General features: G+C 37.1%; 1 protein-coding gene across 2 annotated transcripts in view; it reads right to left on the bottom strand.

Moving 5' to 3' along the window:
- The window catches only part of ETV1 (ETS variant transcription factor 1), a 91,758-nt gene that overhangs the window by 32,580 nt on the left and 39,896 nt on the right, over positions 1-19,282 (bottom strand). For both annotated transcript variants that reach the window (XM_089917669.1, XM_089917670.1), the window contains 3 exons: positions 9,439-9,568; positions 5,679-5,867; positions 1,128-1,375 (listed from right to left, as the gene is read on the bottom strand). In XM_089917669.1, the coding sequence (XP_089773795.1) occupies positions 1,128-1,375; positions 5,679-5,867; positions 9,439-9,568 (567 nt within the window). The remainder of the gene's footprint in view (positions 1-1,127; positions 1,376-5,678; positions 5,868-9,438; positions 9,569-19,282) is intronic.

Here is a 19,282-nt window from a genome sequence, read left to right on the forward strand (position 1 = left end):
GTATAGCCTCTCAGTGGGCAATTCCCCTTAGTCCTTTTCAACTTCTTGGCCAATGAGGAAGGGTGGCCAGAGGGAGACTCTCAGTGGTAGGGCTCCTTCTTGCTGAGCTTTAAGACCAGTTTATAATAAAACAGGTAACTTTATGCAAGTTGGCAACTTAAGACCAGGAGACAATTTTCTTTCCTCAAGTAGAACCAATAGAAAAACTCAGCAGAGTTATGCCTAGAGAAGCAATAGTTCCTTCCTAAAGAACATCCACAACTTTGTATCCAGATGAAAGGAAGTCACATTGTTTTCAAATACTTTTAAGTCCACAACCATCTACTGACCATGCTTACAATAACGTTAGTAATATTTTGCCTGGTGCCCTTCTTAGAAGCATTAGCTTTTATTTCACACTTTTTCCCCAAATTCCTGAGATTTCTGAAGGGCAGGTGTCCTGATTTTGAGATTATAACAAGAGAAATGAGCACAGAATAGTTAAGTAATTTTTCTGAGTTCTTAAGGTCAAACATTGGCAAAGTTGGTGGTAACATTAACAATAGACATAAGTGCTTTTTACTTTCGGGAAACCCCAATTCTCCATCTTGACGTACTACTTAGTGAGATCTTTCGGGCTCAGTGAGACTAGAGCTAAGCCTATTATTGCTATTTTTGCTATCCCTCTCCCAATATGGAAGAATCCTTACTTCCGGACCCTTGGAATCTTGCCACAAGAATAAAGAAACAAACAAACAGTTATAAGCAATAAGTTACTCAGTACAGAAGAATATTGCTTTCTGTAAATATTGTTATTAAACAGTGCAGCAGGAGCAAATGGAAAGAAAGCCCAGAATCAAGAAAAGAATGATCATGTTACTCTCTTGGGCTGAGAGTGTGCGTAATTTTACAAATTGTACTCTTCTTTGGACAGGTTTCATTTCTAGACACTATTTCATCCATTGGCTCATGCCAAAATGGTTTGACAGGCCAACCCTTCACATAAAGAGAAAGATTCAAAGAAGGAATAAATCAGAAAGATTCCACCAAAAAATGGTCAGGAGCCACCCAATCTGTGGCCAACACTAATGAAACTGACAAGCAAGTGAAAAGATTTATCTTAAACATAACTTAAAGCATAGGCCTACCTGAATCATATGCAAAATCTCTGGGCTCCTGTTTGATCATCAGAGGAGGGGGGAAGCTTTGGCTGGCCGCACCACCAACCATGGTGTTGTGTTCATACACTGGGTCGTGGTACTCCTGCTTAAAGCCTTGAGGTGGGAAGGGAATGTTTGGCTCAGACATCTGCCGTTGGTACATGGGACGTCCTTCCCTTGGCATTGTCGGCAAAGGAGGAAAGGAATTACAGGGTTCAGAAAGTTGGCGGCGAAATCTGGGAAATAAGAGAGCATGTTTCAAATAAAATAGTAACAAGGAATACCCTTTAAAAATACCGGCACGATTTTTAACTTCTAGTTAATGAACATGACACCAGCTGACCCGAAGTGTAAATCTTTACCAAAGACTAGATATCTCCTTCCTGGGTCAGTAGCACTGTGATTTCTAATCATAATACACCTTGTGTTCCCCTTCTAATTGGTTCCATTCAGCACTATTTCAGTACCTGACAAAAAGTTAAAGATGTGCTTCGGGGAAGGCTAGGAGAGCATTGTAGTGTTTGCAAGAAATAACACACTCTAACAGTTAAAATGCCCAACTAGAAATCAACTGGATCATTTACCAGATTTCCTTATTAAGAGGGTCTCAAATTAATTATAGACAAGAAAAACAAAACAAAACAGGGGAACCAGAAAGAATCTGATTTCAAACTGCAGCCTCCAGCTTTTAATTCTGTTATCAAACTAACCAACCAACAAACAAAATCAACCACATAAAAACCTCCTTATTGGTTTTCCTTCCCTTACCATCAGTTATCAAGGGAGCGAGAAGGGAATGACTTTCTTCTCAAATGTGCAGGACTCTTACATATTCAACAATGTCCTAAATAACACTGTATTCTAGTGAGAAATTAAACTGGGAAATATTATAGAGACTGAAATCCAAGCTAGTTGTAAAAGACTACTTCTTTACTGTCAAACAGCAACACAGAACTCACTGGCTTCCAAGATTTTCAAACAAAATATCAAGTTGATAAAAATAAGCATAAAATATTACAGCAGACCTCCAATGATGGAAGGAACATGCATGCATCACATAGCTTTGGGACAGGTCGTGCTGTTAGGTCATGGGGAAGTTCTGAGGCCTTGGCAGAAGGCTGAGAGTGAAGCTCTACGCTCCTTCCTTCCTGGTTATCCTGTGTACTGATTGGCTAATCACTTCATCAGTTCAGTTCTGTGTTTCTCATCCTAATATCATTGACCCACCGCAAAGATGTGGATTAATTAAAGATTTAACCGCTCTAAACATGCCCAGGAGTGCTTAAAAATAACCTATCCAACATTTCTATGAGCAAATGTAAGCCTATTAACTCCCCTGCACCCGCCCCCCAAAGCATTCCTCAGACTTTAATTTGGAAAGTTAACATTTAATTTTGGTAACGTTAAATGAAAACAAGGTAAAAGCGAAAGAATGGCAAGACAATTGCTTTAGCATTTCTAAGAACACTCCACCCTGTGATTCAACTCTAGCCTCTCTGGCTGCCATGGAAAGCACTGAAATTCCACCTACACCTGCAGAAAATAAACTCAGAAACTCAGATATAGCAAAATAGGCTGACTGGCACTGCATTCACTTCCCTTCGCTTGCTTATTTCATTAGCCAAAAAAAGAAACAAATTATCATTAAGAACTGTCAAGGAATGAATAAGAAAACTGTAAGTTGAAGTTAAAAAAAGAAACCAGCTCACTTGGGAAGCCTTCAAAAGAAGATAATAATACTTCTACTAAAAGCTTTGTTGAAAAATCAAGCCATTTGTTTTCACAAGTCAACATGATTCCAGTTGGTACTCACTGAGGACCAGGAATATATCAAACACACGTGCTTCATAAGAAACTACAAGTTTGTGGTATCATTCTTATGACCCATTGTAAAGAGAAAGCGACTCCAGAAGCTTTCTGGAGAGAGTTCATGGGTAAGGAGGGCGTGCTGATGAGCTCCTGGGTAAAGAAAAACAGTGCCTAAGTGGTGGGAAACATTGAGAAAAAGAGACAGGGCTCCTGCACAGTGGGTTCAGGAAAAAGTGCCAAAGGGCTGGCCCAAGGAGCAGAATGAGGCTGAGGAAAGGAAGCGGGGTGCAGCCCAGTTGGCCATGAAGCATTCCCAGAGTGAGGTGGGGTGCCTCGGCTGGATGGGGCTATTTGGGGGAAAGGATCTGTTCCCAGAGCAAATTTGCCAATTATAACTGAGGGACTGTCATTTGTTGGCTAGAGCTCTCCAAGAAATCCTCCTCAGAAGCATACGGCTTCAGAGATTTTCCTGGGATCGGCCAGCTGGTGCTGTCCTCAACACTCAGTGGGGGGCAGTGGGAAAAGACCCTGAGCTTTCCTCTTCTAGTTCCGGGCCGGCTGTTCGCAGTCTCAAATATTTGAGTTCAAGTAGAGAAACTAAAATGGATTTGGCTACAGCATTTCAGGTTAGGTCACCTAAAAACAGCCATACTGCTTGTTCAGCAGTCACCTCCCATAAGAAAGAACTATTCTGCACAGAGCACCGACTATGCAATCTCTAATTCTGGCCCTCATCTGAGGTGTGAGACACGCTATCAAGAACTCTGGGAAGTCACCAGAAGTAGACAAAACAAAACTTGCTTTTCTTTGGTCGCCCTCTTTTTCCCTTTCAGCCCTGCACAATGTGCATCTGTTAATGGCCCACCCGGCAATAAGATGTCTTTCATCTGTATTTACAAAACTGTTTACACAGATGCACATACCATTACACTCGGACAAAGTCTCAAGTCCACAGGGTGAGAAGGGAAAGATAATGGGAAGCATTTCATAACTAACGCACAAGAGGACTCAGGGATGGAAACCAAGGTAGGAAAGTTATTACTTGGTCTCACATTGGAAAGAATGCTTTCATCTTACCTTCATATCAAAAGAGTTACTGAACTTGAGATTGAGTCCCATTAAATAACCTATAAAAAGCAGATCTGAGTATTGCCTTATTTTCCGAAAGTTGCCAGTGGCACATCTTCTGGTTTCCTCTGCTGATCTGGGAGATTCCTCTGGCTGAGCTATTTTTATAATGGTGTGTCAGAGCCAATTTGCACGGGCTTCTTGTTAAATTTTCAGGAATTATGGGAGCCAACTCTTAAACACAGCCATTGTTAAGAATTAAATTATGTAAGTTTAAAATTATTAAAAAATTATATTTAAAACAAAGGCAGAAAACACTCAAAACTCATCACTTCCAAATTCTTTTACTACATTTTACTACTAATTATACTAATTATGCTCTAGAGGTTATGTCTATTGTATCTGTTTGGTAGAAATACTGTTTCATGGCATGTTACTACACATCTCTTTGCAATTCCACATTCAGGGTTGTCACAGTGATACCCTGGAGTCTGCCATGGGGGCAATATTTACATCACAGACGCATCAAATGCTATAGATCAAGGTCCTTGGGTTTACTCCCATAGAGCCCGTTGTTAACCATTTACCAGCACACCACTCACTCTATATAAGTACAAGGTAGAAGGGGAAGAAAGGATGCTATACATAATTGACTTGTGTTTTAAGTTGTATTATTAAGGCCTCTAAAGGTCCTCCAATATTTTATTTCAATATGAATTTTTTCATCTCTAGGAGTCGAGAATTATCCACCGTAACATTCTCTTTAGCTCTATGTTGTGTCTTGCATTATTCCTTTCTAAGTAATACTAATTGAGTCTCTACCTCTTTATATTCTCAGCGTTCAGGGTCATGCCTCTACTGACATTAAATATTCATTACTTGGAAAGGAGGAAAGAGTTCTATCAAATAAGTTTTCTTCTGCAAAACTATGTACAGCTAAACCACTCATCTAAGGTAAGGAACCTAATTCTGTAAGCCACCTACTAAAATTAGTCTCCTAACTTTATAGAAAAAGTACACACATATGCTCATAAAAATGGGATGATCTGATTTAAAGTTTAAGTGAAGCAATTTAATTCAAGCAAAGTGAAAGGGAAATGTTCAAATGTCAGTATATAGATTAATTTTCCATTTTAGCAACCAATTTAAATGTTTATAAATGAATGTTTATAAATGACCTTCTCCACAAATTATTTATAGCTAAAGACAGATAGAGCAAGCTCTTCCTAAAAATATTTTGCACAGATGTGCAAAATTAATACACTCCCCTTGAATTTACTATAGGTCTTAGGAATTGGTAGTAATAGGACTTTCTTCCAAGAATGCTAAAAACAGTTGTTTTTTTGGTTTGTTTTTTGTTTTTTTCAATGGTACTTGCAGTTACCAGGGGGTAAGGGTGGGAGAAGGGATAAATTGGGAGATTGGGATTAACACATACACACTACTACATAAAAAATAAGTAACTGATAAGGACCTACTGTATAACACAGGGAACTCTACCCAGTACTCTGTAATGGCCTATATGGGAAAAGAATCTAAAAAAACATTGGATATATGTATGTGTATAACTTAACCACTTTGCTGTACAGCAGAAACTAACACAACATTGTAAATCAACTATACTCTAACCAAAAATTTTTTTAAAATGGTACTTGCAGTTACCTGTGGTCCATGGGGTAGCTACTGTCTTGAATGGGCTGCGACGGAGGGAGGTGAGCTGGGAAGGCGCGGTCAGGTTTCGAAGTGTGAGCTGAATTGGGAGACGCATGGTGCAGGGGGGACACTGGGGTGCTGGATGGTGTTGGGGGGTTGGAGGGCCTCATTCCCACTTGTGGCTTCTGATCATAGGCACTACCCAAGGAATGAAAGAAAAGAGAACATGTGCTTCTTGGGAGCAATTAAAACTTTTTTTTTCCCCCAACCCAAGGGTAGAAAAAATATTTTAGGCTTAAGCCTTAAGGAAGTTGGAATTGCATGTTTTTTGGTTTCCGCAGCTCTAGAACACGTAATCTTTGAAACTGTCACACACTTAAAAAGAAAATGGGATAATGAATGTATAACTTGGTAACAGCATAAATATAAAACATCTATTTTTAATATATATACAAACAACACAGTATAAGGAACATCTCTGTCAATGAAAGCAGTGGCATATTATTTCTATCTATTCTTGATATGTCTCCTTAAGCAAGTTTCATAGATCTTTTCTAGATCATTAAATATTTCTGATATTATAATCCTTCTATATTACATAAGATTTTAGAATAAGGACTCACATCAGTTTAACGAGATGCGGATCATACCTGGCTCGCCTTTATTTGTGGTAGAACTCTAAGAAGGCCATGCTTTTGCCTTATTGTCATTTTTTTAATGTAAAATAAATGACGCCTGGCATTAATTTCCTCACATAGGATAATAAAGGTTTATGAGGCAAATTAATAAAGATTTATGTCTCTGATATCTTTAAACTTTCTTGGAGTATAAGAATAGGTACAAAATAATGTTCTTAAGAGTATAATCCTGTTATCGTCTAACTTCTGAACACAGTTACAAAATAATACAATGAGTAAGCTTGTTTTTATATACATTATGAATTTAAGTTGCTTTCTTTAGCGTAGCTCTCAGGAATATGATTTAACTAATTTTTGTAATCTAAAAAATATTTTATTGAAAACGAATTGTACTTAAATTTCTGAACAAAAAAAGATGTTCTAGATTAAAATACTGTATTTCATTTTAAAATAAAAAGCATTCATTAATATATATTTTTCTTTAAAAAAGAAACTTAAAAAAAAACTGACTTATGTAATAATTTACCCTGTTGCACCATCTATATAACAGAATAACATCCAAGTGCAAAAATACTTTATAGAAGTGAAGGAGTATGTGCTGCATAAGTCTTCCTTGCTTTAAAGCAAAGTCAGTGGAACTCATATTATGTTTGGTCCTACCTATTTCACTTACCAATATTTCTGAATGTGAACCCACTTCTTTTATAAAATGGTTCACATGTCTCATTCCCACATAAAAAGAAAAAATGATACATCTCCTGTCCTAGAATATTACTTTTTTCCCTTATGAAATGCTGTATTGAGTTACACTGTTTGTATAGAAATGGAAATAACAAAATTTAATCCATATATCACTGTGGGAATTACTGGTCCCCAAGAAGAACCTCAAAATATTCAGGTAATTCTTCTACCATTAATTTATGAAAGTCAGATATGTCTTTCTTCTTTCTAAGTCCATAAAGCAGCAGTTATTTCATAGTCACACCTCTGATCAATGCTAAAATGCAATGGCAATTCTATACCTATTTGGTTTATTAATTTAAAATTCCTCCATATGTTAAATAATTACTCTGAGAATACACAGTACTCTTAAGGAGAAAATGCAAAAATTAAAAACATGATAAAAATAAAACTCAGATTGATCAATATTGTTTTATCTGAACTCAGTATGTTTTATTAGTTGGCTTCTACAAGAGATCTGTTTTATAAAAGCTTTGAAGTTCAACTGAACTGCCTCATCATTTCAGGCTCTGGTGAACCTCCTAGAAAAACAGATATAAAAGACAAGTTGGCAAGAACAAATAGTAATAGAATGTCCAAGCACTGGTCAGGTACTGTGAGACTGCACAAATCGAAGTTTCTCAAATCTTAACTATCTTGGACAACAAACTAGTGAATATAACAAAAAGGAAGCAGACTCACAGATATAAAAAACAAACAAGTGGTTACCAGTGGGGAGAGTGAAGTTGAGAGGGGCAACACAGGGGTAGGAGATTAAGAGGTACAAACTACTAGGCATAAAATAAGCTACAAGGACATACTGTACAACACAGGGAATATAGCCAATATTTTATAATAACTATAAATGGACTATAACCTTTAAATGTTGTGAATCACTATCTTGTACACCTCTATCTTATATAATATTGTACATCAACTATACTTCAATTTTTAAAAAAAGGAAAAAAACTTATTCCACGAAAAAGAAAAAAGAATATATGTAAAAAAAATCTGAGGAAATAAAAGACTCCTTTGGATTATAACGTATTATGAACTGGAATCAACATAATTTATAAGCCCACAAATATTTGTAATCATTTTTATAAGTTTCTAAACTAACTCCTTTAAAGAACTACGTACGTCTCTACTATAATTGAGAGTAATAACATACAATATACAGAGCCAACTTTTTCTGTACGCAATTAGAGGCCGATATGAAAAGCAGCAGAATGCAATTTACTATGAAGGGTTCTTAATGAACATACATGTTATCAAATTTTCCAACAAATGAACAATGCACTTCTACTGCTCCACCCCCCTTTATTATCATCCGAAGGAACAACTGGCTTTTTAATAGATAATAGCCTCTGCTAAGCCTTATAAAATTCTAACTTTACTGCAATTGTCCATGAATGCATCTTATAGATCATCTGCAAAACCTGTCAGATAACTAATGTACAGCTTAGACCTGCCAAATGGTTCATTTTTTCCTACACACTCTATCTAAAGTGCATAATGCTTTCTTTCTAATGAGAACTTTCATGCATGCAAAGTAAGAACCTCTCTCTCTCTCTCTCTTTTTTTTTTTGTCTCTCTCTCTCTTTTTTTTAAGTGAAGATAGACACAGGAAGCACCTTTCTCTTTTACTTGTTTATTTATTTATTTATTTGGGCACACCGCACAGCATGTAGGATCTTAGTTCTCCGACCAGGGATTGAACCAGTGCCCCCTGCGGTGGAAGTACGGATTCTTCACCACTGGACGGCCAGGGAAGTCCCCAGTCCCTCTTTTCAATCCCATAGTGCATCACTACAGTAGAAAAGTAACTCATGATCTGGATAAAAATGACTGCATTAAAATGATTCTGGGGGCTTCCCTGATGGCGCGGCGGTTAAGAATCCGCCTGCCAATGCAGGGGACATGTATTCGAGCCCTGGTCCGGGAAGATCCCACATGCCGCGGAGCAACTAAGCCTGTGCGCCACAACTACTGAGCCTGCGCTCTAGAGTCCATGAGCCACAGCTACTGAGCCCGTGCACCACAACTACTGAAGCCTGCACGCCTAGAGCCTGTGCTCTGCAACAAGAGAAGCCACTGCAATGAGAAGCCTGCAAAACCCAACTAAGAGTAGCCCCCCTTGCCGCAACTAGAGAAAGCCCCCACACAGCAACAAAGACCCCCAAAAAAAAAAAAAAAGATAGGTCTCTGACTTGACCTTTAATTAAAATGATTCTGAAAGTATGTAATCAGACAGTAAATGGTCCTTCCGAATTCTGCTAAACACATAACCTAATTAGCTTGTTATATGCTGCAGGTGTAACTCATAAAATATGACTTGAGATTTTATATTATGCTGGAATTGTGTTTCAATAAGAACCACCAGGCCTTCTCTATACACCTGATTGCTTTACCTGACATTGTACAGGCACTTTTCTCCATAGCTGAATTTAAAGGGCTGTTCTTGACTGCAGGCAGAGCCAAGTTCTGAACATGGACTGTGGGGTTCTTTCTTGATTTTCAGTGGGAGGCCATGGAAAGCCACTAGAAAACAAAACACAAATACCCACAAAAATGAAATAGTTAGGAATTCAGTACACTAATCTGTTCTACTCCTCTCGGTTAAAATGTCACTAACATTTCATATTAACTTTCATACATAAGAAAAATCACATTGGATGAATTTCATGCAAGGAAAGATTCTGGAGGATCTCCATATACTCGTTGTTTGCTTTTACTGCATAACGAAATGCATGCTTAAACTCTCTCTCATTACTTAAAGTCAGATGGACTACTTGTAATTGGTTTAGCGGATATTGACAATACTAGAAGTTTTTAGAAAGTAAGCTTGAAAACATTTCAGAAAGGTTTCCAATGACTAAAGCAGAAAAAATACAGCTGATTATCCAAGAATTAACTGAAGACAGGAACATAAATTTAAGTATTATTGAAAGGAAAATATCTCAAATGTACCAATAGTAATGGTTTAATGGAATAACAACTGGACTATGAGAAAGAAAATCCAGATGCATGCAGTTCTCAGGGTAACTAATGATACTTCGGACAAAAGGACAAAAAACTCGACCTCTTTTTAGGCCAGTGCTCATATATAAAAATACACATAAAACTATTTGCCTAACTACTTACCACAAGTGTGAAGATACATTGTGAGAAATATGTTAAAGTTATTTTTCATATATAATCTACCATAAAACAATTATTCTATATGAAATGATGTTTCCTCCTTTTTCATATGACTTAGTGTCATATGTCATTACTGTTCAATATAATATAAAGACAATATCATAAAATATGAAGAAATATGTATATTTGGGGTGGAATCATAGCTTTCAAACCAATAAATAAATAAGATTATATATTTTTATTCTTCTATATGAAACTGAATAAATGCATATTAGAGATCCTCAGAATAATTGAAGTTTTAATATAAATGGAAAATGAATAAAAAGATAAGGGGAAAATAGACATGAGAATGAATTTTATTTTCATACAATTTGCACAGGTATGAATTATCAAGGATAAACACAAGAAGGACACACTGTGGATAGTTACTCCAAGTCCTATAAAACCTGGGATTAAAACAAAATATTAAGTGTATATACTATAAAGGAAGATATTACAAGAGAAGCTTTGTGGCTTATGATGCCATTCAATCTTGATTATGATATTACATCATTATGAACTTGTACTAACTTGAACGTCATATATAATTTTAGTATAAGAAATTGATATCAAGAGCTACCAAGCTCCAGGAAGATAAATGCTATTTGTTTACATAAGCACATAATTTTGACAAAAATGTTCAGTGGTACTCAAGAGACGTCTGAAACATTGTAGAAAACAAATGTGCCACAGAAGTAAACAAGTTTCATCTAAATTAGTTGTCTAAGGAAAACTTAATAGATAATAATACAATTATTTCGCTGAGTGGTCTATTTCAAAGTATTTTTTTCTAATTTAATGTGTGTTTAATATACCTACTCAAAGTAGAGAGTTAGAAACAAAGGGGAGATTACATGTCTCTTCATATGCAAAGGGTACGTATGTTCATTAACTTTACCAAGTCAGAAAGTTATAATTTATAAAACGTTACGATAGAAGAGGCTTAAGAACCTCAAGAATCAATTGTAACATGAGGACTTGTTTGGATTCTGACTTGAACAAACCAATTGAAAGAGACACCTTTCCAACAAATAAGATATTTCAATGTGGACTAGGTATTAGATGTTTAAGAAATTATTGTTAATTTTGTTGGATGTGATAATGAAATGGCAGTTGTACCAAAAAGAAAGGTTTAAAGCTAAAGCTTCATAAAATATTTACAGATAAAAAATAAGCTCTGGGATTTTCTTTAAAATACTCTAGAAAAAAAATGTATGAGGGAAGAATCAAATAGAAAAATGTTGATAAATGTTAAAAGCTGACTGATGGATAGGTGGGAGTTCACTACATTATTTTCTTTACTTTTACCTGAATTTGCAAGATGAAATGTTTTTTAAATGTGGGGAAAAAATCACAAAAAATTTAAAGTAGTATTCTATAAGAAAATTCTCTCCCTGTGTGTGTGTGTGTGTGTGTGTGTGCTACTTCTTAGAATGACAAATATTGTATGATGCAATCTTGTAATATCTTAACCATGCATTTGTTGCTTTCTTAACAAATAGTTTTCCACTGTTTATTACTTACTTGAACATATACAATAAAATGTGTATACCCTGGTTCAGCACTTTAGATTAAGTAGTAGGTTTTATATTTTCCTAAGAAAAAGCAGTAGCAACATCAAAGGAACTCACTTTGCCATTCAACTAAGTAACAAATCATTATACCTGAGAGATGAGATCTAAATTATATGAATGAAAATGGATAAGAACTTAAAAGCTAATAAATTGCCACGTATGATGCAAAGTTTATCATATTTATCAAAATATCAAACATACCAGAGACTGCCATATTCAACATTACTATATTTTAAAAGTCTTTGGGACCATAGTGTAGGAAAAGGTTAGTAAACAGGATGCAAAAGGCATTAACCATAAAAGAAAATAATCTACGAATTAGGCTTCATTGAAATTAAGAACTTCTCTTCATCAAGACACTAAGTTACAGACACCAAGAGAATACTTGCTATAGAAAGATCTGACAAAGAAATCATATTCAACGTAATAAGAATTGCTACAAATTAATAAAAGAAAACAAGAGACCCAATTAAAACGGGCAAAAGACTCAAACGGGCAGTTCATAAAAGAAGATACCCAAATGACAAACAAATGAGCAACAAAGCAAGCATATATGAAAAAGTATTCAGCATCTTTACTCATCAGGAAACTGCAAATAAAATCACACGAGGTTTTCACTATAGACCCACTAGAATGGCTAAACTGAAAAATACTGGCATTACCAAGATATGAAGAAGACCTAAAGCAATAAGAACTGCTTATATATGCTGCTAAGAGTATAAGCTGACAAAAACACTTTGGAAAACTTTTTGAAGTATCTACCAAGTCTCCATATAAATCTCCACTATGATCCAGTAACTATAATCTTAGGTAGATATCAAAGAGAAAGGACTGAATATGTTTACTAAAGTACATGTTCATAGCAGCTTTATTCACAATACCAAAAACTAGAAAAATTCCAATGTTCATTAGCAGAAAAATGGATGAGTAAATTGTGGCTTATTCATACAGTGGAATATTCCACAAGAATTAACAAGGAACACATTGATGACACATGCAGAAATGTGGATGGTCTCACAGATGGTAAATTGAGTAAATGAAGACAAACACAAAAGAGTATACAAAGAGTACACAGTATATGAATTTCAAGTACAGACCAAACTAATGGATAATGAAAGAATCTCCTTCTGTTGGTGGATGGGAGTGTTCATGACTGAGAAAGGGCACTAGTAACCTACTACAGAGCTGTAAATATTTTATATCTTGCTCTTGGCGGTGTATATATGAGTATATACCTATGTAAAATTCATCAAGTTATACACTTAAGATTTTTGCATTGTAATGAATGTGTATCTCCATAAAAAGATTTAAAAGTATGAGAAGCATCAAGCAATGCTATACAAATTAAGATGTTTGAAAATGTCTGGTGGCCTCCTCTTCCAGCAGAGACATCTGATAATGTGCTTCAACTTCACATAATAAATAATTCCAGATGACTCACGGGAGGAATGACAAGTCTGGGATACCGTTGGGAATGGTTGCTAGCAGGACAGTAGCCTCCTATCAAAATGTCCATTAATATCAACCTAGAAGCAAAAGGCATGACCCATCCTTGTAGATACACCATCTGGAGCTCTAGTGCTTTCAGACTGGCCCCATGAGTTTCCCAAAGTGACTTTAGAAGAAAGAACACATAAGGATTCCCAAAGTGCTATCAGAGGCAAGTAGATCCCTAAACAGGGGTTCCCCAAATTTGGCCAATCATCAGATTACCGAGGGAAATTCTGAAAAAAAACAAACAGGCATTCCCATACTCCATATGTTACAGGTTCAGTTGTGTCCCCTCCAAATTTTATCCTGAAGTCCTAACCCCACCTCAGAATGTGACCTTATTTGGAAAATTAGTTAAGATGGAGTCATTAGGGTAGGACCCAGTTTGTGGTACCTTGTTATGGCAGCCCTAGCAAGCTCATACCCTGTTCCCAGAAACTGATTCACTAAAGCTGGTATATAGATCAGGATTCTGTATCTTATAAAATTTTCTAGGTGATTCTCACAACCGGGCAAATTTCAAATCCACTATGATGCTTGGCAACACCTGGATCCAGTGTGTGCTGCACTGAAACAGGTCCAGTACTTGTAAAGACGTTTTTAAGAAAACTAACAATGTCTTCCTTTTCGTTAGATGCCAACACTCAAGGATTCTCACAGGTTCTCCAAGAAGTTTAGGGCTCCCCTACTCTCTCCGTGTGTGGGCCTCTTAATCACTGTGTGCCCTTGGAATCATGACTTTTTTTTTCTAGTCGTAAGCCAAATGCTAGGATTTTTTTTTTAATTGCTGTGTTGAGGGGAAAAAAGAAGCCAGCCTAAGATCGTCAACCTTTTGCACAAGAACCAGAGCTACTTTATTTTCCTCATTTTCACTTTTCTGCTTCCTCGAGATTTTAGATCACAAAAATGACTTCCGTTATTTATTATTCTTCAGTAAGGGTAGTACAGAGACTCCCACCACAGAGGGCTGAGCTGAGACCCTGTTGGGTATTTCATCACAGGGCTGAGAGCCTGAGCGTCTGTGAACAGGCAGTTTTCCAGCTCACTGGCACCGTCACAAGTGGAAGCAGCACATTCATTTTGTGCAATTTGCTTTACCTTCCCACAAGGAGTTGGTGCATGTAAAAGGCTGTTAAGTACTAAATTATTCCTTATCAAATCACCATCATCTGGAGTCATGATCAACACTAATTAAATTACTTTCGCTGAACATGGCTCCAGCCTGCTGCCGAGGCTGCTTAGGTACATTTCATCTCGCTTACTGTACTGTCCTGGCTGGCTCTGGAACCAGGGCTACAGGAATCGGCATTGTTTGTAGTTTTAATTAAAGTGAATCTTTCCTTCTTCAAGTGTATCAAATCAAGTGAGTTAACTCCTTCATTTCATTTACAAAGAAGTGATGGTTCCCAATGATATTATATTATATCCTTATCCCTGACTTCAGACAGTTCAGATCATTTATCTATGAAATCTGCTGTCTTCCTCAAACACGTTTCCATGCAAACTTTTATGACCTGCAACTCCTCTGGACAATCAGATTTTTAGGAGGAGAAGCCAAGAGAACTCTCAAGAGATGACTCTTGCATTTTTTCTTTGATGGAGGCGTGACCTTTAAAACCACATCTTAAGGCTGACTTACAATGACTGAATTCGTCTAATGGTTAAATGTAAGTGCTCCAAAGTACCAGGACTTTAAAAAATGCACTTCCAAAATAAACTTAACCACTTCTTAATTCACACAGTTTACTTGGGTTTATGGTATTCATCATAAAGTATTTGTTAGATTAGTGACTGTTTTCATTTTAGAACTATGAACTATGAGGCATCATCTTGGATTCCATTTTTTCTGCCCACATTTTTGACCAGAGACCCACTCTTGTTGTCATCGTTCTCCTGGAGCACAGAAATCCCCTTGGCTTTACAAATGCAACAATGCTGGTATACAACCAATTCTTTGGCTCAGGGTAGACATATAAGTCATATGTGAACACCTACAATATTAGAGATGGAGATAATGAATTTAAAAATTTGCTCATAGGAGAATAATTTCCTAAACAGTCATGACCCTGGAGTATTTTTTGGCACCACTAAATTGAGAACAGACCATGTGATGACTTACTGGTTCATGTTAGTCCAGAGAATAAACAATGAAACTTATGAATTGAGTTTCTGTTTATATTTCTATAGTGAACATGATATAAATTTAAGAAAGATAATATGCTACACTGTAGGTGTTAACATACTGAACTCTGGTTGAGTTTGGAATAGTGCTAGAAAACACCAGCTATAATGCTTTTTTTTTAAAAAAGACTCAAATTTACATAGTATTATAAAGTTTTCAAAGAATCTTCACCAACTCTCGATTCTCATCATTCAAGATAAGGACATTAGCATTCCAATTTTGCAAAAAGAATTTTTAAAGGCATGAAGAAGCTAAGCTTCATGTCCAACTAAAGACCGAGGACTAACTTATAACAGGCTAGGAATTAAAGCCATGGGCTTTGGGCAGCAACTCTTGAACCCTTGAGCATACAATTCAAATATATTTTTGAATAAGCACACTTAAGATCTCCTTCATGCATGAGCACCACTACAACATTATATCAGATGTTTCTTTATCCATTTACTTCTTCATTAATTCATTCATTTTCTACAGCCCAGACATGATGCCAGTTGCTAAGGGACAGGGAATGTGGAGCTATAGAAGAAGCTGAACAGTAGACACAGTCCTAACCACCAAGAGCTCACAGAAGTCCAATTAGAGCTTTATTTAGTTGTTTTTTTAAGAAAAGTTCTAATAAATAAATTAGCCAGTCTTCTTTAAGTTTGATCAATTCATGTGCATGCTATGCATACTTCTGTATACATGACCTTAATAATATATTCTTGCACTTGTATCTAAATGAAGACACTTAGAGCATTCACGCTTGCTTTTAGGCATTCTGCCTTCTTTCAATTTATTGCTGTGGCCAAAGGCATTTAAAAATTCACACCACTCATATTCCACTGAAGGAAAAACATTGCTATCCAACATCTAAAGCTTCCCCTTGATTCTGATAACCAAAATGTCACAAGTGATGGGTCCCCTTCTCTATGTGGACACTGAATGTAAATACGGTGATAAATTGTCTTAGCTCCGACCTTTCACTCTGCTTTCCTCCCAACTCTTATCCTAAGAGTGAAATAGAGCAGTAATTTCTGTGAGTACAAAACAATTACCCTGCAGAGAGAAGCACATCAGATTTTTAACTACTACTTCTGTAAACAAAACTATGTCTTTGAATCACATCTGTAGTTTTTGAATCAATATTAGCTGGGAATTTAGAGCCTTCATGAGAGTCTCCTGAGTTTGATGTTGCGATTTCTGGTCTGGTCAAAAAGTCTGTTTTAGAATGGTCTACTGTACAGTATTCTAGAACAGGGGTTAGCAAATTGCAGCCCATGTGTCAAATCCAGCTTCCCACCTGTTTTGGTAAATAAAGTTTTATTGGAACACCATTCTACCCATTCATTTAGGTAGAGTCTAGGACTACTTTGAGTAACAATGGGGTATTTGTGACAGAAACACTTTGACCCACAAAGCCTAAAACATTTACTATCTGAAAATAGAAAAACAGAAAAAAATGTCTGCTGATCCCTAGTCTAGATTATGGTCTGCAATGAGAAAGGAGAAAGATCTGGTACAGTGACCCCTGCTAGTGATAGGGAACAGCTAAATTAGTTAACAATGGATATTTAATCTTGCTTCACTAACCCTGTGTTTACTCTGGCTGTGTAGCCAATTTAAAGGGATATACACAAAAAAGATGGTGAAAAACATGACATGATATTCAGGCTCTAAAACACTAGAAATTTATGTGTTTTGAGGTATTTCAAGGCATTTACTTAGACCATGGTTATGTATAACGCAGAGAGTTTTTTACACTTGTCTACAAAATATAGCTGAGGAAGTCAAAACAAATCATTCTGTGGACACAAAAGTGTTTGTAAAATAATTTCACTTGGCTATATGAGCAAATTAAAAAAAAACTCTGTAAAAAGGGGAAAAAGTAAATGGTATACATAAATTAGGTTATTTAAGACCAGATACAAGCATGGCATGAAAAATGCATGTAGCCTTTTATACAAATATATATAGTTGGGAATACACTCACTAGATGAAAAGCATTCACTTTAAGTTAACATCACTTCAATTTCAGGTGATAAATGGGTGGCAGTGACCTCAATTAGTACTGGGTTAAATTCCAGAAGCAAAGGGGAAGGCTTGTGTACAAATAAAGACAATAGTGTCACACACTCCGTAAATCCATCTTCCAAGTCTTACAGAAAATCGGCAGGCACTTCTGCTGCATCTGAGCCTCTCAAAGATTCTTTTCCAGTACATTTACTTCTTCCAAGCCCTCCCCACCCCCACTGTGTACACATACCACTCACACATACACACACCAACATCCATTACTAAAGGGCCTAATCTCAGCTATCAGCAGAGTGCCTCTATGGGGCCATTAAACCATTTCTCTTGTTTACAGTGCCCGAAGAAAGATGTGAATTATGTCTGTGACAAAAAAAGCGATAACATTTCTAAACTGCTATCAAAATGCAAACTGAAACACATTTAAGGACAGAGACCCTGATTCCACTTTCCATGATTTTCCATTATTTGCAGCATCTGGAAATAGATTCACCTATAATATTTCCAAGACAAAAATTTAGACCACTGCACAGCAAGTTGATATATATTTTTTCTGAAAGAATATTCTATGAGTAAAGCAGTTATCAAAAAGATGATACAATGTTTCTTAAAGGAATATTATCAGTGGGGATAGATCCCATACCTAGTTGGTCCTTTGATATTATTTTGGCAACACATAGAATGCTGCCCCGTAGTAATCACAAAGGTAAAGTAAGGGAGACTCTCACCTCTTGTTATCAATCTCAGAATTTTTAAATTGAAAACATTAGATATGATCAAGTTTTAGCTATTGAGCCGGTGTTTGTACTCAGAAACCTCTGTGCTAAAGGAACCATAAGTGGACGCCCTATGGGTAAAAATATAAACAAGAGGAGCTACTTTAACTGGAGGAAGGCAAACAGTCATCAAACTGCCCCTGCATTGCTCCCAGAAGTAAATGTTCGGCACATGCAAGGAACTTCCTGGGCAGTCTGAAAACCAGAACTGAATCTCAGAGAAGCCACACCTTTCTCAGAAGGGCATATCAAACTTTTTTTCCTAATCGCAAACTCCTCCTATCAGTAACAGGGACTGCATGCTCCATTGCAGGGATTCCTGAATGGTCCTGCCAGGGGCGTACATACCCGAACAAAAGAGGGGATGGAGCTTGAAAAAGTCCCGGAGGTCATCCTGCACCCCACAGCCCCATCCAGAATCTGGTGTGGTGTCTACAGACGTGGAAACCAGTGCTGAGGACAGAGCCAAAATCAGAAGCCAGGAATCCTCACAATCTACAGAGAAAAGCCTCACGCAAGACAGTTATTTCTTAAAAGTACACTTCATAATTCAACTTTCTCTACACCACAGACTACCGTTATGCCATCTTAATAGACAGAATAGAATGGACAAGTATTCTGGATTTGGAACCCTCCCTCATAAAAGCTAGCGGTGATAGCGAGACGAGATACAACCAACTATGACTCATCTGAAGGTCACTACCAGTCTGAAGGTCCTGAAGGTCACTTATCTACCAGTCCTGATGGTCTAAACCAGAGGTTGCCAATGTTTCTGTTTGGTTCACATAGTGGCTTCAAATAATTTCAATTCGTTGTGATCTTTTTTTTTTTTTTTTGCGGTACACCGGCCTGTCACTGTTGTGGCCTCTCCCTTTGTGGAGCACAGGCTCCGGACGCGCAGGCTCAGCGGCCATGGCTCACGGGCCCAGCCGCTCCGCAGCATGTGGGATCTTCCCGGCCCGAGGCACGAACCCGTGTTCCCTGCATCGGCAGGTGGACTCTCAACCACTGCGCCACCAGGGAAGCCCCCGTTGTGATCATT

The sequence above is a fragment of the Delphinapterus leucas genome, chromosome 9 (assembly GCF_059928025.1).
Source record: "Delphinapterus leucas isolate spDelLeu-1000000601 "Yukka" chromosome 9, BTC_Dleu_Yukka2, whole genome shotgun sequence".
Classification (NCBI taxonomy): domain Eukaryota; kingdom Metazoa; phylum Chordata; class Mammalia; order Artiodactyla; family Monodontidae; genus Delphinapterus; species Delphinapterus leucas.